General features: G+C 39.9%; 1 protein-coding gene across 3 annotated transcripts in view; it reads right to left on the reverse strand.

Annotated features, from left to right (window-relative positions):
• LOC111149686 (neural EGFL like 1) overlaps positions 1-24,308 on the reverse strand; it is an 836,166-nt gene that overhangs the window by 16,194 nt on the left and 795,664 nt on the right. For all 3 annotated transcript variants that reach the window (XM_022506910.1, XM_022506909.1, XM_022506908.1), the window contains one exon: positions 4,332-4,525. In XM_022506910.1, coding sequence (XP_022362618.1) covers positions 4,332-4,525 — 194 coding nt within the window. The remainder of the gene's footprint in view (positions 1-4,331; positions 4,526-24,308) is intronic.

The following is a 24,308-nucleotide window of genomic DNA, read 5'->3' on the forward strand; positions in this document are numbered from 1 at the left end:
AGGTCTGTGAATTGCCAGGTTTACACACTTCACAGCACTCACCATAGCACATACCCTCCCCAATGTCCATAACCCAACCACCCTCTCCCTACCCACCTCCGCCCAGCAACCCTCCGTTTGTTTGTTTTGTGAGATTAAAAGTCTCTTATGGTTTGTCTCCCTCCCGATCCCATCTTGTTTCATTTTTTTCCTTCCCTACCCCCCAAATCCCCCACTCTGCCTCTCAACTTCCTCATATCAGGGAGATCATAATTGTCTTTCTCTGACTGACTTGTTTCGCTCAGCATAATATCTCAAGTGGGTATTCTTAGTCTGCACTCCCCACCCCCATTTATATATATATATATAGATATATATAGATATATATATAGATCTATATATATATAACTATATATATCTATATATATATATAAAACTATATAACACAATAAGTATAGTCAGCATCTGTCACCATACTATATTATTGACTATATTCCCCTTGCTGTCCTTTTCATCTCCATCTTATTTATTTTATAACTGGAGGTTTATACCTCTGAATCTCCTACATCTATTTCACCCACTTACCCAACCCCTTCTCCTTCAACAACCATCAGTTTGCTCTTTGTATTTATGAGTATGTTTCTTTTTTTGCTTTGTTCATTTGTTTTTTTTAGATCCCACATGAGTTAAATCACAGGGTAGTTACCTTACTCTGATTTAGCATAACACTCTCTAGGTCCACCCATGTTATTGTAAATCTGCAAGATTTCATTCTTTTTTTATGGCTGAGTAAAATTCCATCATTCCATATGTGCATTTGTATACCACATCTTCTTTACCCATTCATCTATTGAGGGACACTTGGGTTGCTTCTATATCTTGGCTATTGTAAATAATGTGGCAATAAACACAGGAGTGTGTCTATCTTTCCGAGTTACTGTTTTCATTTTCTTTGGGTAAATACCCAGTAGTAGAATTACTGGATTATATGGCATTTCTGTTTTTAACTTTTGAGGAACCTCCCCACTGATTTCCACAGTGGTTGCACCAATTCACATTCCCACCAACAGTATATAACAGTTCCTTTTCCTTCACATCCTTGCCAACATTTGTTATTTCTCATCTTTTGATACTGCGTATCTGACTAGTATGAGGTGATATCTCATTGTGGTTTTGATTCGTAATACCCCTAATGACTAACGATGCTGAGCATATTTTTATGTGCCTTTGGGCCATCTGGATGTCTTATCTGGAAAAAATGTCTAGTCAGGTCTTTGGCCATTTTTAGTCAGATTATTTTTGGTGTTTAGTCTCAGTTCTTTATATATCTTGGATATTAGTTCTTTATCAGATATATTATTTGCAAATATCTTCTTCCATTATGTAGGTTGCCTTGTCATTTTATTGCTTGTTTCCTTTGCTATGCCAAAGAATTTTATTCCGTTACTGTCCCAATGATTTATTTTTACTTTTGTTTCCTTTAGCCTTAGGAGACAGGTCTAGAAAGATGTTATTAAGGCTGATGGCAAAGAAATTACTGCCTATGTTTTCTTTTAGGAGTTTTATGGCTTCAGGCCTCATATTTAGTTCTTTAATCCATTTTGAGTTTATTTTTGTGTAGAAGTACAAGAAAGTGATCCAGTTTTATTCTTTTGCATGTAGCTGTCCAATTTTCTCAATACCACTCATCAAAGAGACTGTCTTTTCACCATTATATAGTCTTGCTTCTTTTGTTGTAGATTGACCACTTAAGTGTGGATTCATTTCTGGGCTCTCTATTCTGTTCCACTGATCTATCTCTATTTTTGTGCCAATACCATAATGTTTTGGTCAATATAGCTTTAGGTATAAATGAAATCTGGGATTGTGATACCTCCAGACTTGTTCCTTTTCAAGAATGCTTTGTGGTTCCATACAAATTTTAGGATTATTATTCTAGTTTTATTAAAAATACTATAGGTGTTTTGATAGGGATTGCATTGACTCTGTAGACTCATTGACTCTGCTTCTTTTAACAGTAAGCCTTGACCCTTTGTTGGCTTGGGTAATTCTACTATTATGTGATTCGATTTTATTTGAATTTGAAACAACAGTATGGCTAAAGAGCCAGGATTTATGTCCCAACCTTGATTTTATTTCTTAGTCTCTAAGTTGATGCTATTGTAGTCCATTTAGATGTTTAAGTACTAAAGCTATCTCTTATGAAATTGGAATAAAACATTTCCAGTTGCAAATAATGGAAAGAAAAAAAAAGCAGGGTCACATATAAGTTCAACTTTTGGGAATGTCTTATAGAATTTGATATAGGGTTTTTAATTTAGCTCCTAAATTCAGGCCCTCCTCTCCCTCCACAAGCTCTTGAAGTTATGTTATTAATGAGTAATAAGTGCAACTGGAAAATAAACCAGCAAAAAATTCAGGTAAAGAAATATTCCAGTATTTTATTCATTAAGGGGTGGAGTGGTGGAGGAGGTGAGTTATATTAACAGTATAGGATTACGACACCTGTTCATCTCTTGTAGCGTTTCAAATTCTCATGACTTTGGAGAGATTTTAAGAGTCAAAGCAGAATATAAAAATTTATACTGCTTGGATTATTAGGATGATTCATTAATGAAACTTGGGAAGTTTTAGTGATTGGTAATTTCCCTCCCTTGGGCTTAAATAAAACAAAAACTGAACAAGAAATTTTGGTGTCATACATTACTCAAGACTCAGCTAAAATCTACTGCTTATTCTGGGGACTGGGGACCTATGAAGCCTAAAAAGGATTTGGGGTCAGGTTGTGATCATCCTCATAAGTTTGGGGAAAAGAGTATTTTCTAGAGAAGAACTAATAAAGAACTGCATTCTTGTTCTGCTGGCTGAATGGAGACCTAATTGCCAACCTCTTCCACAAAACTTTCTCAACTATGCTATACCACAACAAGATTTTCCTTCACTAAAATCTTTGTCCTTTGAGTCAGTGCCCCATGTGATCATTAACACAGTACAAAGTTTAGAGTTTGAGCTCAGTCAAGTTGGATTGACTGCTTAATTAGTTTTAAATTTATCAGCAGGTACCCATCTGTAGAGTTTTATGACATGTGGCCAGATAAGAGAACTAGGAAATTTGGGGCAAGCCAATAGAATTCAACTCCCTGCTTGGATATTTACATCTTGTGATACTTAGGGCACATTATTTGCCCTAAAACTTAAAGCTTTGTTTTTCGAAGTTGTGTTACAAGAATTAAGTGTGAAGCTGTTTTTAAATCACAGAATGCTCCGAACATGGGAGATACTCAGTATATGGAGTCCCTGGGCCTATGTTTGGATGTGTGGAACCAGATGAATGCGCAAGATAAAAAAAATGAACTTCACGGGGTAATCTAAACACTTGGTTTAGCTTTCTTAAAAAGGGGCCCCAGGTCTTTTGGAGGTGTGGCAGACTTGAAGGCAGGTGAATGAACTGAATGACGTTTTAACTCTATTTCCAGAGAGAACTCTGAATTTATCAGGATACCAGCTCCCTAACAGGCCACTCAACAAGTCATTTCTCATGGTTCCCACACCCATAAAGTGCAAGATTAAAAAGTACCATCCCAACAGACATAAAAAATACAATGCAAGGGCTATAGTAAAGTAATATCAAAGGAAAAGAAATAGGCAAGATCAACAAAAGAAGAAATAAAGCACAAGGAAATCATTTTAATAGGCCCATTTTGCAAAGCATAAAGCAAAAACAGGTGATGACAGAATTTTATTTTCATAAGCATTAAGCTTACTTTTCCAAAGAACATAATGTAAGGAATAGTCAGCCCAGCAACACGAACAAGAAGACATCATCTACCAGATGGCCTCATACAATCATTACCATTTGTTCAGAATAGAGGTCCACCTGTCTCTGACCACTGGAAGCAAGCCTGTGAGCCTTGCTTTTCTGGACAGCATCACCCAAAAATGAGAGAGTTCACATAGGTGATCATTTCAGGCAAAGAGTCATTTTAATCAGCAAGTTTGTGTAAGTGTGGGATGAGGGCTCATGAAAGCTCTCACCCAGACAGCCCGAAAGGCACTGCAGGCTCTCAGTGGAGGGACTAACATTGGCTTCTCTGCCCCAGTCCCTCTGTGCTCTGCTGTCTCTTCTCAACTACACACCTCACTTCTCACGAATAGCATAATCAGTTCAAAACAGGGTTGCTGCCACTCAGCATCATCATTAGCTGTAGCACGGATTAGAACAGGAGAAGTCTTCTCAGAAACTAGAGGAGACCCACAAGTCAACACCTGGGGGAAAGCACTGGGGTGGAAGAGGAGAGAGTGAAGGAAGGAAAAGAACAGTTCCAGTTCCCGCTGCCCTCGATGAGCCTTACCTTGCAGGAACAGACAGAACACCTGTCTTCCTTCAAGGTCCACACTTGCCCATTGTGCTTCAGTCCTCCTTCATGGGGGCAGTCACCAGAGCAGGAGGGCCCAGAGGGACAGAGGCAGTCAAAGCCCCCTGCCAGGTTGACACATGCGGAATCATTCCAACAGGTATGAGTTCTTAAGGCACATTCATCAATGTCTGCAATAAAGAAGGCACAGAGCTTCAGAATCTAGCCAAGATTGTTATTAGAAAATAGTAACCCTTTACGATAGCACTGATTAACATCGCTGAGCATTTACCTTATGCCAGGTACCGTGCCAAGTTGTTTACATGCATTATCTTATTTACTCTGCAAAGCAGCTCTGCGTGGGAGCATCTTATCTCTATTTTGCAAATAATAAGGCTGAGGCTCACAGAAGTGAAATAACATAAAATAACTGTCATATAGCTAATGGGTGGCAGGTCTGATACTCGAATCTGCAGCTGTTGGACTCCAATTATTACTAAATTATCCAGTAGCAGCTCTAAACTAGTTTTAAGATATTCCCAAGAAGTATACCGTCCAGAGGCCATAAATAGTGCTAATTCATTAACAGTGTGGATACACCCTATGGAGATCTGGGTCTTTCAGTAAAGATGTGAATAGATTAGCCACTGATTAGGAACAAGTGGGCAATTAGGACAACCCTGAACCAATTAGACTGCCTCCAGATCCTTGGGCCAAGGGTAAAAGAAGAGGGAATAATTCCTGGTAAGTGCCTTGCCTAATCGAATCCTTTCCATCCTAAGGGCTAAAAACATTTCTGTTCCCACAAAAAACCCATCTGAGAGCTATTGTAGGCATGGCACGGATGCTGATGGAAGACACACATATATTTTGCTGTTTTTGAATGACAGCTAAATATGGAAGGAAAGCATAAATCCAGGCAGCCTTCTCTGACATTCAAAGCTTGAGTGACCTTAACAACATCCCAAACACAGAGCTGTCCAGTCCTGGATTGAGCCCTTCCCCAGTGGACTATCTATTACCTCAAAAGACAGCCAATTCCATCACTGAATAACTCTTTTAGAAATGTCTTCCTTAAATTGAAATGAACTATATTTTCCATTTACTTCTACTTACTGGTCCTAGCTCTGAGACCACTCAAGAAAAGTCTACTTGATTTTTCTTTATTTATGACAGTCTTTACACTATTTAAAGATCCTGGTCATTTGTCTGTCAGAGTCTTCTGCTCCACTGATTAATCTACTTCCATGTCCTTCAAGTATCCTTCAGATGCTGATAACACTGATTCCAGTATATTTTTACCAAATCTTCTACACACAATGTCTTTATGCACACTGGATATTATGAACGTTGGTGATGATGTGTAAGATGCTGATCTCGCAATGGTGATAGCAAGGAAACATGGAAGTACACAGAGATAACTATTGGTAGGCTTCTGGTTGGGAGGCTTTGGGTTTTTTTAAATATTTATTTACTTATTTGAGGGGGCGGGGAGGGGCAGAGGGAGAGGAGGGAGGAGTTCTAAGCAGACTCCACATGGAGTGTGGAGCCTGATGTAGGGCTCGATCCCATGACCCCAAGATCATGACCCCAGCTGAAGCCAAGAGTCGGTGACTCAACCAACTGCACCACCCAGGCACCCCGATTGGGAGGTTTAACCTGTATAGTAAGTTAGATTAAGGTCAGTATAAATTAACTTGTTCTACAGACTAAATTTCGAGTTAAATATATATAAGGTTATAGGCATTTGGTTAAGGGTTATGGCTAAATTAAAAAAATAACTAAAAGTAGCATTTTTTCTTAAAGTACTCAGAGCAATGAAGTGCTTAAAAAGGCATAATATCAATTTTACTGGTAGTACGCTGTACTTAGATATTGTTTCAAAGTTTTTCAAAGATTTTCTGTGAGTTATGCCATACGATTGCAAGATAGAAACAGTTATTCTCATTTACAAAAGAGGAAATTAAGGCACAGAGATGAGTAAGTGGTCACACATCTAGTACCCTGTTAGAGCAAGGGATGTATCCTGGGCCTTCTAATAAATGCAGGAGAGTTCTTTTCCGTGCCAACTCAAGGTCTCAAGTCATCCTTCAGAATACTAGAATGTTGTGTGGTTTTACCTTCAACTATTTACCACCTGGATACTGAAACTCATTTTCAAGGATAAGATCTTACATGGATCCTTTTTAGTCAAAATTCTGAAAATATAATGACTCAAAATTTGCTAGAAATTTGAAACTACTGTGACTTAAACATAAGGAGAAAGAAATGACCTATCCTTCCTTGCTGACTGCATGTAGCATTACTGGTATAAAACTTGGCTTCACAGCAGAGGTACAAAGCAGAAAGTGTGATGGAGTTCATACAATATTTTTAGACGCTTATTTCAAGATTTATTTCTTTTTTGTCTTTGTCCCATGTGACGTAGCCTCAGTAAAGACATTTAATTAATGAAAAATGGTTTCTCCCTTGAAAATTGTGGAAATGAACCAAACTCACAATACCTAGACCACAAGTCAACTATAATCTGACCTCAGTTACATCTTTACTCTTCCTCATAGAGTCCATGCTGTTCCCAACACATTTGACCATTATGTGCTCCTACCTAGAAACCTTTCTCATCTTGCCAGTTTTCTTCCTCTAACTCTTCCCAATTAAAAGTAGCATTGGATGTGGGAATCAGGTGACCCCTGTTTGAAACCATATACTCTTCTATTTAATTGAGTGCTTACTACATACAAGGCATTTTATACATGACCATATGTCTTTGGTCACATTATTTAGCCTCTCTGATGCTTATTTATCACCTATTTAAAACCATACCCGGGGCGCCTGAGTGGCTCAGTCATTAAGAGTCTGCCTTGGGCTCAGGTCATGATCCCAGGGTCCTGGGATGGAGCCCCACATCAGGCTCCCTGCTCTGCAGGAAGCCTACTTCTCCCTCTCCCGCTCCCCCTGCTTGTGTTCCCTGTCTCTCTCTCTCGGTCAAATAAATAAATAAAATCTTTAAAACCATACCCAACTGGTTTCTGATCAGTTATTTATATATTTATTTATTTAGAGAGGGAGAGGGAGGGAGAGCGCACATGTGAGCAGGGAGGGAGTTAGGGACAGAAGGAGAGGAACAGGGGAAGTCTTAAGCAGGCTCCATGCACACAGCCTAGAGCCCAGAGCCCCACTCAATATCACAATCCTGAGATCATGACCTGAGCCCAAATCAAGAGTCACTGGCTTAACCACCTGAGCCATGCAGGCACTCCAATTTATGGTCTTTTCAAAGTCAAATAAGATATTTAAGACAAAATTCAAGCCCTACCTCCTCAATTAAGCATCTCTTAATATTATACTAATTCACAGTAATCATTCACCTCCTTGAACTCCCACTGCAGTGAGAATGTTGGTGGTATATCTTGTCTTGGAACAATACTAAAGTGATACATTTGCATTTTTCTCACTCCTCAGTTTTTGCTGAGAGTGATAATTAAAATATTTGGTCTTACACTTGTCTCATCACATTTACAATCCAGTTCGGATGTTCAGAAGATACAGACAGAGTTAATTGATAGATAAACTGATGGCTCAACACACATGTAATCACAAAAAACCAAATTCAGATTTCTCTGAATTCTGTCTTAGCTCAGCTCTTCACACATGTCCCTGACTACTGCCTTAGCCTCCTATCTGCTCTTCCTGATTCCAATCACTTCTCACTCTAATCCCATGATTTCTGATGGTGGGCTCAACAGAAACATTTGAGGAGACTTTAAAAAGTACTGGTGCCCAGGATCACCACCACTAGAGACTAATTTAATTGGTGTAAAGTAGGATCCAGACATCTGGGCTCTGTTCAGCCAGATGAGAATCACTACTCTAAACACCTTTCACAGGGGAGTGGCATTCTAAAAAGCAAATTTGTCCATGTCACTCCTCTACTTACCATATCTCAGTGGATCACTGATGTCTGTAATAGAAGATTTAAACTCCTGGAATATCATATAAGCCTTGATCTAACACTTCAATTATTAGCTTCTGTCTCATCCCTTTCAATGAATGATCCACAAACAGTCTGTGTTGTTTCCTCTGTCTGTGTCTTGGTTATGTCTTTTCTTATTATGGGAGTGCTCTCCCCATCCCTACTCTACTTTTTCTTAGCCTGTGTGAAATGGGTTGACATACAAATTAATTAGTTGATGAGGTAAGCACTTCCCTTCCTATGCTATCTTCATTCCTGTGCCGTCTTCAAAATCAGGATCAAACATCAGCATTTCTCATTCTGCATATCAGTCACTACTGACTCTACTTTATCCACAATGCTATCCTTGCATTTATCTCTTAGGAATTCACATTTAATATACCCATCTCCATAGATAGATAGTGAGCTTATTGAGGGCAAGGATGAAATCTCTTTTCCTTTTTCTCTTCTCCGTGCAGAGTACACCAGAATGCACTGTGGCTGTACAATGTCTTTATTTAACTTACTTAAATCTAGAAAGTTTTTGAACCATTACTACCATAAAGCCTATTTTGCAAAATTTTGGTCTCATGGGTGTTCAGTAAGCATAAGACATAAATGCAACCTCCCCCCTCAGGGAACACATTTTATTGTTGAGTTTTTATCTGGGAACGCCCATTAGTCTGGTTCAAAGTACAATAAACATAGCAAAACAGTAACCACCCTGAAATAGGAAGGCAACCTTCCTTCTTCCATCCCCACTTCCATTTCTTGTCACATGCTTGAGGACAAGGACAGAGGAAGACCCATTAACCAAGCACTTCAGAAATTGTTTGGAAGAGTAATTTCAAGATTCCAACCAGTAGCTACAAAAGGATCTTTAGCTTATGGTCCTCTCTCAAATAATCTCTAAACTGGCAATTAATGGCCAACTATAATCTGATTTTTTTTAACATTTGGTTATTTTTGCATTTACAAAGTTGCAAGCATATTGGCAGTGCTTTCCTCTCATAAATCAAGAAACCTGAGCATAAAGACGAACACACCTAGTGTGTGCCATCAAAGCAAGGGGCCAAACCTGGATTTCCTTTTGCTGCTCCAAAATGAAAGGATTTCACAGTTGAATATAGGACCATATTGCCTACAGAGTTCCATGTAATTGCTTTACTTATGACACAGAAATCTAATTCTGCTTCCATGCAATTTAACAGATTTATGGAAAGCCAGATGTTAGCAATTATGGAAACCGACATCATTCATATTCTTGGTAATACAGACCTGTTTGCTCTGCACAAAGCCAACTTAATCTATTATACATATCCCAAGGCATCCAAAGGGAAGAGGCACCCTATTTACATATTGCAACTGTTGTTCTCTGCTGAGCAAACACAAAGACGTTCACCCATGACACTTACCCAAATCATCTGACAGGCCTCCAATGACAAAGAGGCAATGAAGCTAAAATCAGACAAAATATTCCACACTCAAATCTATAATCATTAAAGTGTACTTGTTTTTTTTATTGTAAGTAATGGCTTTCTGTGATTTCTTCGTGTTTCTCCTTGTAAATTCATTATTTAAATGCTCCATGCTCAGATGAGAATTTCCTCAATAAAATTCTATGGCTAGGCTGACATTAGAACTAATTTTCTTGCGTTGACATTTTCACAATTTCTGAAAGCTGTTATTATTGTACTCAATATTGCTTTTTAAAAAAAGTCTGCTTTGCCTAGTCAATCTGTTTTGTTCTTTAATTTGAGGTTCTTGGGTTATTTGGGCATGTAAGAAAACACAATTCAGAAATGTTTATATCAGCAGCAATCAAACCAATCCCAACCTAGCCCCAAACAATTTTCTTACCCTTCGAGAAAAACGGCTCTGCAGAAATTTTAATAGCATAACAACAGTAATGGCACCTGCCTCAGGAGCTGAAAGTTCTGAAGGTTGATTTCAGAGATTAAGGGAAACACTTTTGTCAGGGCTTTGGTAGCGGTTAGGTCAAAGGAGTGAATTTTTTCATTACCCCATATTCCACCTTCTTGGATAAATTTCATAATGCATCTAGTCTTACTTCCAAACTCAAAACAGGTGAAGTGTCAGAAAACAAAATTTAACCTGGGGTTTGAATATCCAGCTGTGTGTGTGTTCTGACTTGGAAATCATTACCAGGCATTAGTAGCTTGGAAATGAGAACAGAGCTTGAGGGTTTATTAATGATAGACAAACTAGGGTGCCGATGCCTCTCCCATAGCTAAAGCAATACTGCTTCTTTTACGGTGGCAGAGAGAAAGTCACAGGGAAAAATACACATGCTGCGCATCAGCAAAATAAGTGAAAGAAACAAGAAGATAAATCTGAGGTGTGAAGTGGCTTGCAAAACACATGGCTAATGAAATTGTAACCTGCTCAGAAAGTTTCAGGTCGAGAACAAGAGAGGTGATAGCCATGTTCTCTCGTGTGCTAGTCATATTGTACTTGGGTATCATGTTCCTTTAGAACACAGACTGTTAAAGATGGGGTCGACACACATAGGACCCATCACAAGAGATCCATCAGCATAATGAGGGACTTAAATTCATCTCAGTTTAATGAAACATGAAGTATTCTGACCAAAAAGGTAAAGACTAAAAGAAAAGTGAGCCTAGTTGGGTCTAGCTGAGATGCCATTATCTCTTAGGAAGTTCCAATGTCCTTCCTGGTCAACTCCTCTCTGTTCTAGCCTCCCCCACTTGTTGAGTCGGGAAGAAACCATTTCCTATGGTGTTTCTCTTATTGCTCAGTGTGTAATTTTGTTAGTCTCCAACAAGTCTTGCCCTTTTCCTTTAACTGAGCAGCCTCTCTAAGCCAAGGAAAGAGAAAAACAAAGCAGCTTGCTTGGGCTCACCCTTTCCCTATCTAGTCCCTAGAGCCAGTTCTTGCTTCCCAGTATCTACCACTAGCAGGCACCCCCACTGATGTATCTTCATCCTCTCCTAAAGTTTGTAAGCTTCCAAGCGACCCTCTCTTCAAAGTCTAAATCCTGAAGTTTCTCATGACCAGTAGTTCACGAAACCATCACCCTTTAATCAATAATAGCATTTGTTACAATATTTGTCATTTCAGTCTAAGAGTTCTCTTCTTGATCCTTGTGGGATATGATACTGCCCTATTCATCCTCTTACCTCTTCGTTCATCTAATCACTAATCGTCAATCATCAATTTACTAATTACAAATGTATTTATGAGCATCTATGCTGTCCTAGACATAGTGATAGGGACTGGGGATAAAATAGGCAAAGAATACAGACATGGTCCTACAAGTAAAGACCTTGTAGACTTCTCCAATTTTTTAAGTCATTAACATTTCCCAAAATCCCATTGCTGATCATTGGCTCTCTTTCTCCTCAGTGGAAGAGGTATAACATCCCATCTAAAGCCTAACCTTTGGAATCCAGCAGCTCTGGGTGCCAGTTAATGGGACCAGTTGTCCCAGTTTGCCTAGGACTGAGGAGTCCCTGAGATAGCTGACCTTCAGTGCTACAACTAGGAAACTTCTAGGCAAATCAAGACAAATGAGTCAGCAGCACACCAGTCCAATCCCAAAACCTATTGTTTTTATGACTCTGGTAAATTTACTTAACATCCTACGTTTCAAAAATGTGGATAAATAGTAATTCCTGAGATAACCTGGTAATTTCAGTAAGCATGTACTAATGCTTATCAGGTAGTATATTCTCAAAAATGATTAGCTATTATAGTTGTTCTTGATCATACTGTTTCTATATTTTTTTTCCTCTCATAGTGTCCATCTCATCTCATGAATTCCCTTGTCCCATCTTTTTGGGATATACTCAAATCCACTCTGCCAGTCCTGAGCTCTTTCTAAGCTGACACCTTCATCTGTTCACTGAGGATTTCCACGTGAATTCTAAATTTTCATAGATTTTCATGGATTTGATCAGTACATTGGCCAGCCAAACTCAGAGGTGCTAACACTCTAAGCTCTCTCTGAGCCCTACTCAGTAAATCTGGTGTTAATATTAAGTGACTAGTATTAAAAGAATATAGTTTCTTGACACTCTATGGACTTGGCCTGGTCACAGATCACCTTTATAGGCTGTACAAATAAAGGTGTTCTACTGCAGATGGAGAAAACAATTCCTTCTAAGTAAGAAAAGAGGAGTAGAATAAAAGCAGAATAGCTTTCTAAATCAACGAAGGTGGTTTACTTTCTGCCATGAATAACTCATGCTTCTTTAACTAGTGATTAAATCTGTTTAAAACCAATATAATTCTGACCAGTGGAGAAAATAAAAAATCTATAAATATTGAAATACTTGCTATCCAAAGAGAATTTTATTGCAGAGAGGCTACAGTATTGATGCCAACAACCCTTGGATTTATGTTCTTGTAGATCTGCTCATAGGTGAGAGGGTGGGTTATGGTAGAGCTGCGTCTGCATCCCTGAGTGGAGCAGTTATGTTTTTTACAAGCTGTTAAATGCCTAACACTGAGCCAGGCAGGTTCTATTATTATATTCATTTTATTATATAATGAAGTTTCATCCTCAACTGAAAAGAATTTCCCTCTTGCCATTGAATTTTGTATCTGCGTTATGTGACGTCACATGCAGAGCTGTGAACGTACTTTTCTAATGTCCTTATCCATTCAGAATGAATAGTCTGGTTTTACTTATCTTTGTGTGTCCCACAGCACCTGTAGAGTGTCTTTCGTCTGGTATGAATTGCATGCACATGTGTTAAATTGGAATCTGGTTGAGCTGGGATTTAAAAAAGAATGCTTGTCCTTTGGGGATCTCCATTTTTCTCTTTGTTACAGTATAGGAATTGTATATTTTCTAAGATATTGTCTATTTCCAACTTGTATGATTAGTTTTATTTTTTTTATTTAACTTCGTATCTTTTTTTATTGTGTTATGTTAGTCACCATACAGTGCATCATTGGTTTTTGATGTAGTGTTCCAAGATTCATTGTTTATGTTTAACACCCAGTGCTCCATGCAAGACCTGCCCTCCTTAATACCCACCACCAGGCTCATCCATCCTCCCACCCCCATCACCTCGAAAACCCTCAGTTTGTTTCTCAGAGTCCACAGTCTCTTATGGTTTGTCTCCCCATCCGATTTCCCCCCCCTTCACTTTTACCTTCCTTCTCCTAATGTCCTCCATGTTATTCCTTATGTTCTGCAAATAAGAGAAACCATATGATAACTGACTTTCTCTGCTTGACTTATTTCACTCAGCATAATTACTTTTTACCTTTGTAGGACTGTTTGTAATTCCAGTGTTAGACTATGTGTGGTAATAGATGGAAAACAGGATAGAGGAGAATGGAAGAACCCAGCTTCAGGATGACAAAGAGATTTTTTAGAACTAAACAGTTTTTCCTGGACTGTCAATATTTATTACAACATCTTTTATCTCTCTTAATGAGTGTTTATAAGCAGGTGCCAAAGAGAGAAAGTAATGAAGAGATAAACATGATTTTTCTATCCGCATTGAAGACTTGGAAAATGAAGTCCTTGGTGACAAATACACATGGGGAATCCAGGTGGGGTGAAAACCGAAACTAACTATTTTGATAAATCATTCTTTCAAACAAGTTGTCAGATGGAAATAATTTCTTCACAGAGAGGTTACAGAGTAATTTCATTTACTACTGGAAGCATCCTACAACTTACATAGAAATCAATGTCAAAAAATCATGGTCAATGGTACAATTCTAAAACCAGGTCTCAATCCAAACAACAAGATGGTCCAAACATAGCCCCTAAGAATTCAGAGACCATCCATGCCTATCATTTATTCTCTCCTTCAACCACTGTTTATTTTGGTCCCTAACTTCTAGGAATTTGTCAAAGCTCTTCCCGAATCTCTTTCTCAATAGAAGGAGAGTTAAGATATTGATGAAGGATAACAATTTGGACAACTGTGCTAAGAAGGGCAGCATCTACTGAGAGAACTAACAAGCTATAAAAAAATCTTAACGTCATTTCATGGTGTCTTTTCTTGGACAATCTCTTCTCTTGGATCTACTTCCTCTCTTTATATTTCTTCTTCTAGTCAACTGAACTAAGTAAAAATAGATTTGGGGCTATCTTCTATTTTGAAGGGATATTCTCTGGAAAGGTCTAGAAGGCATTTGTGGAGTCAAGGGAAAATGAAGCAAGGAATAAGAGACTTTAGCCCACTCTGCTCTAGACTTTTAGGAGACAAGTTCGTTTATTTTGATATTTTTTCCTTTCTGTGTTTTTCCTCCTAGGGAGGGGAGGCAAAACCATAAAGACCAAAACTTAGTTGGTTTCCAAGGAAAAGCAAAGGAGGCCACTCGCAAAGATTCTCTCTTTGAGCAAACTTCATTCAGGCTCCTCTGAATCCTCCTCTTGATGATGCCTCAGTCTTGGCCGATAAACACTGCGGACCCTCACAAAATCAGCACAATTGATTTTGTGAACCTTACCTCACCTCACCACATTAAAACCTTTGAACAAACACTAGCACAGGCTCTACATGCAAGAGCACATCCTTAATGGCTCGACCCCCCTTAATTACGTTCCTGCTTAGGAAGGCTCAAGGCTGCCAAAAAACAGCCAACTCCTGTATATATGGCTCCTGTGTCCTAGTCTCTGCAGAAGGGTAAGGGCCTAACTCCAACAAGGGCTGGCTAACCATCTACCCAGTAATACACCGCTCCATTTCTACTGCTTGGACCATTATCAAAGCATCTTACTGTCTTCTCTGTCTACATCTCTTCAAAGAGAAGCCATATGAACAATCTGATCATACTACTCTGTCATCTCAGCGATATTTTAGCAGAAAGATGATGCAGTTGGAGTTGCTACAAGGTCATATCTGTAGGAATTTGCACAAAATTAAACTTTTGTGCAATTAAGTCTGTATTTTACATATATGTGTCCCCAAACTAACTGCTTTAGTAAGTCCTTTCACAACTGCTCAGTTGAGAAATTGTTACTCACCCCATGTGGCAGAGAACAGACCTCTCTGTTCTTCATTTTCTCCTTCTATAAAATGGGGAATCACACCCAATTGGAAGGGTTGTTCTGAGAACTACAGAACAAGATGTTAGCACATAGTAGCTGTAGGATAAGGGTCATGATCAATTGCCAGCTAATTCTGATGGCCTCACTTTTCTCAGAAGAGACATTGTAAGGGAAAGGAATAGGAGAAGCAAAACGGCACAGGTGTGGAAATCACAACAACATGTATATGATAGAGGGTTTAAAAGTGTGTGAGAAATAATACTGTATTTAGAGCTAAATAATATATTTATATGGCAATTCATACAGATAAATAAATATTTTAACAACATCAAGACACTGATATTATGAAGTAAGATTCATGACTTTTAGCTCCTTAGCTTAGAACACAAGACACTTTATAATCTGGTTTCCACCTCTATTTGTAGGGCTCCTTTCTTATTGCTCCCCACCTACAACGCTCTCATGAGATGGAAAGTACTTTATCCATCCTGGAAATTTCACCATTCCTTGGACACAGTTAGATCTCTTTCATGACTCTGCCTGCTATTCCTGCCTGGAATACTTACTTAATAACTATTTTTCCCAGAAACAAATTCCTTCTTATCCCATAGATGCAATGAAAAAAATCATATTTTCTGTGAAAGACTCTTTACGTACATTGCCATCTCCACATGCCCTGACCCAAGAAAGAATGAGCAAGTTTTTCCTTAGAATCTGACTTTTATTTACTTTTATATCTAATCGCAGTTCAACCTCCCCCAAAGCCTATCCCCCATCCTTCCCCATTCCCCACTCCTCCCCCATTCCAGACTCCAAAGGATATTCCTCCTTGTGTGTCTAAGACTTAGCACATGGACTTAGCACAGACCAGACCTCTTAACAAATGCTCACGGAACGAGTGAAAGGTGATTTTTTTTTTTGTTGACAGTGCTTTGTTTGGTTTGAGTACAATCATTTAAAATTCCCTGCTCATAAACCCAGAGGTAAATATTTCACAGCAGCATGAGTAACCGCAGACTAAAACAAACAATTCAATATTTATTTCAAAGAGGTTGTAGATGCCGATCTCTGAGTTGCAGCATTGACATGATCTTTGGCTCTAAGACAATCAAGCCAGAAGTTTCTGTCATAAAACAATTGTTTTCACTGAGCTTCAGGATGTAGGAAGCTGGCCCCTACATGCAATTCAAGACCAAAGGTGCTCAGAAACTGAGAAAGGTAAACGAACACCCCCTGAGATCAAATTGTGAATCCCCAGGTAAAAAACGTCCAGAAGATAAATCAGGGTGGTGACTGGCGACACCAAGGCTGGATCCTGGTATTTCAGTGGTGTTGTTTACATTGCTGGGGTCAGATCAAAGACCCCAGTGAAAACTGTGGTGGTTCCACTTCCTCCAAAAGATGCGTGGAACACACATATTCACAAACCTGCATCAGTTTCAGGGCATTCACGCAGCCCTCTGAAGGCTCTCAACCAAATCTCCAAGGCACTGTGATTCTCAAACGTGAGTGGGCATCAGAATCACCTAAATAGGGCTCATTAAAATACAAACCACCAGCCCAATCCCCAGACTTGCTGACCCGGTAGGTCTGGGGTGGGGTAGACTGTTTTCATTTCCAGCGACATCCCAGGTGATGCTGATGCTGGCTGATCGTACTTCTAGAACTACTGCCCTAAGCTACATGGAATTGAATTCACGGACAGTAATGTTAGGAAACTCTTTTTTAGGAATACCACACTCATTTTGTTGTCACACAGTTGGAAATGTCAATTGTCTAGGAAGGAAGGGACAACAACAAACCAAATCATTTCAAACTTCATAAAGAAGATTTTACATGTTACCAGCCTCAAGATGCTGTATGGGAAGACATCAAAGTGCCTCTATTGTGTTAACTTAATCTTTCCAAATAAGGCCAAGTTCACAATGACAGGGAGGACTTAAAGGTAACCATAACTGCACTGCAAATCACTTTTTAGAGAAACATATTAGCCTTTTTTCCCAACTACTACTCCTCCTGTACCACCCCAGGCTCGGCTACACCCTCCCCGTCCAGGCCATCCTCAGAGCTCCCCTCCCCGCTCATTTCCCTTCGCAGAACTCCCACTGCACCTATGCATGAAATGCAAAATTGACCTCCAGGGCCTCTGGAACCCTGCATCATTCCTCTTTACATCCCCAGAGTCTAAGTAAGCACCTGGCATCTAAGCTGCTTTTGAGTTGCTGTGGCCTGAGACATCACATTACCAAGCCTTCATTTACAACACTGCAAAGCAGAACAATCTTCCATATTAGTACTAAAAAAGCTAGAGGTTAGGCGAGCAATATGAAAAGGAGACAAAAATATCCATTCCAAAGAGAAATACGTTTATCATATGGGACCATCAGCTTACGGACAAACCAGCAATACTCCAAAAAGCCTCAAGGAGATCACTCGATTAGAGGACAGTAGAGTTGAATGATTTGCATTTTTAAAGACCACAGTAGAAAAGAAAGTCATAGACAAAAAGTCACATTCTTTACAACAAAATTCAATAATAGTCTAAAAATTAGAGGTACTTAAAGGACAAGCAGTGTGCTCAATAACCTTTTGTTGGAGAACTTGAAAAATGCCCTCTTATGAGCAGCTCATTATTCAACAATACTGAATAAATGAGATTTTGTAGAAATTCCTAGAGTAGGCTATTTTCATCTATGAGTTTTCAGGTAATGTATTCTACAGAGTGCCAAATACACAAGGTTTTTAGGTTAAAAAAAAAAAAGGTTTTAAGGCCAAATAAATTCAGGACACTAACAATGTATAGCAAAGGCTCTGATAAGTCCTGCAGTTAATAAAACCAGGTAAATTATATTTCATTTAGAATTTCCCAAATATATTTACTAATAAAATCCTTCTTTGAAAAATATCCCAGTGTGTCTAGATCTAGACTTTGCTAAATGTTCTGCTTGAAGTCCTGCCCCAGTTGGGTTTTAACCACTGACACCAACTGTATGGGGGAAGAAAAGCTTCATTTAGTCAAAGTCACTTTATTATTTTTCTCTCTATGCCAGATAAAACCAAGACCCCCATAAAAAAATATAGGGCCTACAAAGCACAATCATGCTTTCTTAATTCAATGCAGTGGGGGTCAGTGTATAGCAAACCGCACAGGCCTCAGCTGCTGTAGAGTTTGAGTCAGTTTTTTCATGTGCACTGCTACAGCTCTTGGAGTGTGCCACCCATTTTGACTCAGGAGATTCTGATCCCTGACTACAACTGGACATTGTGTAGGAGTTCCCAGAGCCCTGGGGCCACCTCTCGGCAGAGGAGCATGTGGATGTGCTCAGGTTGACTTCTCAGATGGCCACCACCCAGATCCTTGTCTTTTGTTGAGATATGTGATAATCCCTAGACTACACTGGCGGGGAGTTAAGTCTTAGTTTCTTCTGTACACACATGTAAAACAAACTAGATGTAAACATCCGGGACTTGATGTTTCTCAGAGCATACAATGAAGGAGAAAATGACATGATTATCTGCATAGTCATCACTTAATGTAATCCTGTCATAAGTTATCTTCAATTAATATGCAACTGCCTGAAGCGATTAGGAGAGTAGAAAGAACATGGGCCATTTCACAGGTGGCCATGCTACTTGACCTATTTCTCCTCATTTGCTACCTACTTGAAAAAGGGTTTTGAAGGTCAAGTGGCACACAGTTGGCATTTGATAAATAAAAATATTTGATAAAAAAATAAAAATATGGCTCTTACATTACCGTTCCCACAGCAAGACTTTAGCAGGCCACAAAGCAATATTTTGTTGCTTAACAGAAATATTAATACATGTACACGATTTTTAGAAAAGATGTTAATGCTTTCTGGAAAAGAAACTCTACCAATAAACAGCTGTGTGACCATGAATAATTTGTTGAACATCTCTGTGTGCCTCAGTTTGTCTAATAAGCAGAGATTATATTTACCTGACAGGAGTTGTTTTGAGGATGAAGGGAGTTCGGAAACATAAAACTCTTAGAATATTGCCTAGAACATGAAGTAATCAAGTTAGCTACTAATAATATACCCAAACCCTCCCACCCTTCATGTGTAATCATTCCTGAGTGGTTGGGAGGACGGTTCCTTGACTCTCTCTGATCACTCTCTTCCCTAATTACCCATTTTACAGTGTTGACCACATAATTTTGCGGTTAATTATAACCTGTTTCAGAATGTTATTGGTTGTTTCATGTATGTTGATTTTTATCTTCAACTTGGTGTTTTAAAGACCCCGTGGGATGCAGCAAGAATAGTCCCTAAAACAAGGAGGAGTCTCTGCATCCTCCACACCTCCCATCTTTGTGCTAAGACCACAGCAGGCTAATTTGGATGGACTGAAAACTTATAACAACATTAGTATGCTTACAGAGGGTTTTTGTGCTTGATTGGTTAAATAGCTTTCTAATTTTCTTCCTCTTCCTTTTTGCCCATATGATCTTCCTGTGGACAAGCATTGAGGTACTCCTGTTCCCCAGTCCACTAAGCAACTGCTTCAAAGCAGGAGCCTGCAGTGGTTTGATCTTGCCGGCTGAAGGTGCCATTAGGAAGATGTTTGAACACTGTTACTGAAAAGATACTACACAGGGCCAGAATAGACCCCAGAGTTAGTTAGAGATCCTGTGAGAGTAATTCCCTGAACTGTCTGGTTTTAGCTCCAAACTAAAGTGGAGAAGAGTTGGAGGTCTGTTGTGTCAGTGTGGATGGGGGGAGGGTGACCAATGAGCCTCAGGTTCATACCTGAGTCTGGTGAAATGAATTCTATTCTGACATCATATTGAGAAGTATTTAAGTGAGGAGGAATGGGCCCTAGGAGCCGTGGGGACATTTAGTGAGAAGTATTTATCACCCAAACTGAGGAGATGCTTTTCACCTTCCCTGAGAAGTCCCCAGAATATATTCAATTTACCTTATGTGCTGATCAGCTCCAGTCTTACGTGAGGCTGGTCTTGACAGCGGGGCAGGAAGCTTCCTAAGGGTCTGATGGGACTGACTTCTCACCTGATCTAACACCTCCAACTGTGTGTTACTGTCCACTGTTAAGGCCATTCTCAGGGACCCAGAAGATCCCATTTGTGAGCAAATGGTCTTCACCTGTCCATTCTGTGTCCTGCCCCTACCTATCCTCTTTCCTATCCATTCCACACCCAGGTGCTGTCTGTGACTGGTCGGTCCACCCAACCCCTATTAGTGACATGTGTCATTTGTGTGCCATGCGGCTGAGGTCCTCTGAGTCCCCAAACTACATTCCTATATACTTCATCCTGTTTCTAGCTAGAAGCATAAAGCAATTTAAACAGCACCATGGCCAGGTGGCATCTGCCTTTGGGAAGACTCTTCAATAATAGAGAGTCTATTTCTTGGCTGAAAACCAAATCTACAGTTTCTGAAGTTCTTCAGGAACAAATACCAATTTTGCAGTCAGTGAGACCTCATTGACTAGCACTGTTTAACTGAAAATACTTTCTGTATAGGGGTGAGTGGGTGGGCTCTTTATTGCTTGCAAAGAGAGAAAATCCACCGAGTGTCCCACAACTTAAACACCAAGACACAAGACAGCGAGTCCACTGGATAAAATAATTTGCCAGTGCTCTCGATTCAGATGGAATGTAACAACTGTCGACCTGGGTCTCACTCATTCTGTTTGCCGTGTCTCCTTGACTGCCCGCTGCCCTGCTTAAAACACATCCCTCAACCAGGGGCTCCTAGCTGGCCTTCTCCTCTCCAGAAAGCACTGCAATGCTAACATATTAAAAGCAGCAGCTTTGGGATCAAACAGACCTGTATTATGGTCTCTGCATGCTGTTTCTCAGCTGTGGCGTCTGGGACAAGCTGTCTTCATCCTGAGACCTCATTTTCCTTGTTTTCACCACAGTCACAGGGAGAGGACTTCCCTTCCGTGGCAGTTGGGAGAATTGATCTGGGTGATGTCTGTAACTCCCCGGCCCAGGGTGTGGCACACGGTGTGGGTGTTGGGTTCACGGTAACGGCTAACAGCTACTGAGCACTTAGAACACAAGTGCCGAACGCTTTTCCCCCATGTTGGCTTATTTAATCCTCGCAATTACTCCACAGCAATTTATAAGGATGGCACTCCTGTAAATTGCTTAGAGCAGTGTCTGGCACCAAGTAAGCTCTCAATAAATGTTAGCTCTTATTAGTATTACTATGGCTGTCTTCATTTGACAGATGAGGGATTCAAGGGGAAGCGAGGTTAAATGTTGACTATTATTATCTACTACTTGCCAGGATATTTGCAAATGAGAACGCTTACATTACAAAAAATTCCACCAGCAGGTATTATTTTAATCATTGTATGCTAAGGGAACTAAGGCTTAGAGTGGTTAAATATCTGGCCAAAGGCCCCTCAAGGTAGAAAGTGGCCAACTTGGGATCCAATTCCGGGCCTACATACACTTTAAATCTGCCTTCCTCGCCCCCCCCGCCCCCCCGCCCCGCCCCGGCCTGCCCTCCCCCCACTGTATCACGCTGTCACCTGCTAATCCTTTGTAACTCTTACCCCTCTGGGAGCATCTCTAGGTCCTAGCCCTTTTTATCGCCACTCCTAAGAGAACCAGGCACTGAGCAGGGATAGCAGAACCCACACCATTCTTAGGCCATTTCAATCCATCTTGATCTATCAACCAGTTAAAAGTGAAATCTTCCCAGGAGATTCCAACCGGACCTTTTTTGGCGGTTTGATGTGGCTTTGCAAGTTGAGGACAGTTGCAGCAGCTGTTGGGACAAGTAAGTCCTTGTTGGGTTGCTTCCGGTGGGGTCTGGGGACCCGCCTCGCACAACCAGGTCCTGCGGAGGCAGCAGCAATGGAGGCCAAGGGGCCACTTTACGTAAGAACAGCTGTACGTGAGCCTTCAGGGTGCCTTCCTCGACAAAGTGAGTTTTACTGGGATTTGAAAATTCATGCAATAACAACAAGTGTATGACCAATACAATTTTATTCAACGCAAATCTAAAAAGGAAATCCAAATACCTCGACTGGACGGCAGGCTATAAAGGACGAATGAAGAAGACAAGCCTGATTTAGCAAGTTCCAGAGAGAGATGTGAATACATAGTTACAGGGACACATAAAAGGGAGGTTTTTACTATTATTATTATTATTATTATATTTATTGGAAAAATCTGTAACAGTGGTTTTCTATGATAATTCAATATTCTTTCTAACCATTTGGAGACTTTTTTTTTTTTAAATAATGACCTCTAAGTCCCACAAGAGGTCCAATGAGTCCGAATCTCCAGAGTGGGCTGGCCCATCGTAAGTATTTTCCAAAAGCTACTTAGGTGAATGTCCTGTGAATCAGGTTTCACAATCAATGATTTAGGGGTACTTGGGTGGCTCAGTCAGTTAAGTGTCTGCCTTTGACTCAGGTCATGATCCCAGGGTCAGGTTCCCTGCTCCGTGGTAAGTCTGTTTCTCCCCATCCCTCTGCCTCTCCAGCTCACTTGTACTCTTGATCTCTCCTTCAAATAAATAAAATCTTAAAAAAAAAAAAAAGAATCACTGGTTTAGGAAGCAGGACTTTATCAGGATTTTGACATGTGGAAATGGGACAGAGGGATGGTCAGGAGAAAGCATACAAGTAAAGAAGTAGAGGAAAGAGAGTCCAGGGTTTGAGAAGAGTGGAAGAATGATTTGGGCAGGCTTGTGAATCCATGCATGGTATAAGACGGAGCAGAGCAAAATAAAGGCTCATTTGCAGGAGCAAGATCACGGAGACAGAGGGAGGTCAAGGGAGTCTGAATCTCCTTTTCAAAGTACGTAAAATCCTGCTCTTGACATATGCCATTGCTAATTATACATTAGTTCTCATTTCTAGATGACCCAGATAACTTTGTCTAGACAAAAAAGGCAACTGCTCAAAACTTCTATCTTACAACTGAGAATCACTGACTCAAACTATGGCATCCAAGCCCAGAATTCCCTGCACCCCATGGTAACAATCGTAGGTAATCACTGTCATCCCGTCTGCAAATACCAGCTGGCAGATTTCTGTGTGCACATCTCCTCTGGAATTATAAAACACACACAAGCATATGAGAAAGAAGCAGACAGACAGACACTCAGCCTGTTAAACTTCTAAGTGATGCCAATTCTGTCTCTACCTCATACTAATCCTAATATGATCTTCGCTACCTAATACTAGTCCTTTTCAATAATATGATCTTTTTTAGGAGCAGGAGGCTAATCTTAAACATTTTTCTCATGAAATGGTAAATCTTGCATGTGTGTGGTTTTTTTAAGGACATCAGCAACATTCGATGCTTACAGTAATTGATGACGTCAATGGAGCAGGTGTTATTATTCCCATCTAACAGAAACTGGCACAGAGTGGCATCAGTTGTCCTCAGCTGCCACATTTTGGATTCTGACATTCCCACTATTATTCCGGGAAAAAGCATAGCTGAGTACATGTTGCTAAAATACCTTCTAAAAGGTTTTAAAGATTCTCTTAGACGCTATTTCTTCATATGTAAGCATCAGTAGATGATTTACTTAGGGCTCATTCTGATGTGATGGTTTTCAGTGCCATGAAGGTGCATTTTTATGATTCAGAATATTTCAGGTCACAAATCCCTCAAGCACAGAGATCTTATCTAGTTCATACCCATATTCTCAGAAAACAACACAAGGCTGGTGTGATGGCTGTTCTCAATATATTTTTTTTCCCCTGAGATAAAGACTCATGTGATTTTGTGATATTTAACACCTTATGTTATAATCATCAGGCACACAACTAGTAATGTCAAACCAAACAGAAAATAAATCTGACCTGATACAGTTTTGATTATCTAGTTCTTCAGACATTGACATATATGCATTAAATGCCTCACTTGTGCCCACATTGCTCGAGGGGCTGGAGGTACCATGGCAAAATATAAACAAGGTCTTGGTCCTCAACCTGTACCTTTGACAATTACACACATGGATACAACCAGTCAACTGAGAATTTTAAAATGCTACAAAAGTTA

The sequence above is a fragment of the Enhydra lutris genome, unplaced genomic scaffold (assembly GCF_002288905.1).
Source record: "Enhydra lutris kenyoni isolate GAN:26980312 unplaced genomic scaffold, ASM228890v2 scaffoldscaffold22, whole genome shotgun sequence".
Lineage (NCBI taxonomy): Eukaryota > Metazoa > Chordata > Mammalia > Carnivora > Mustelidae > Enhydra > Enhydra lutris.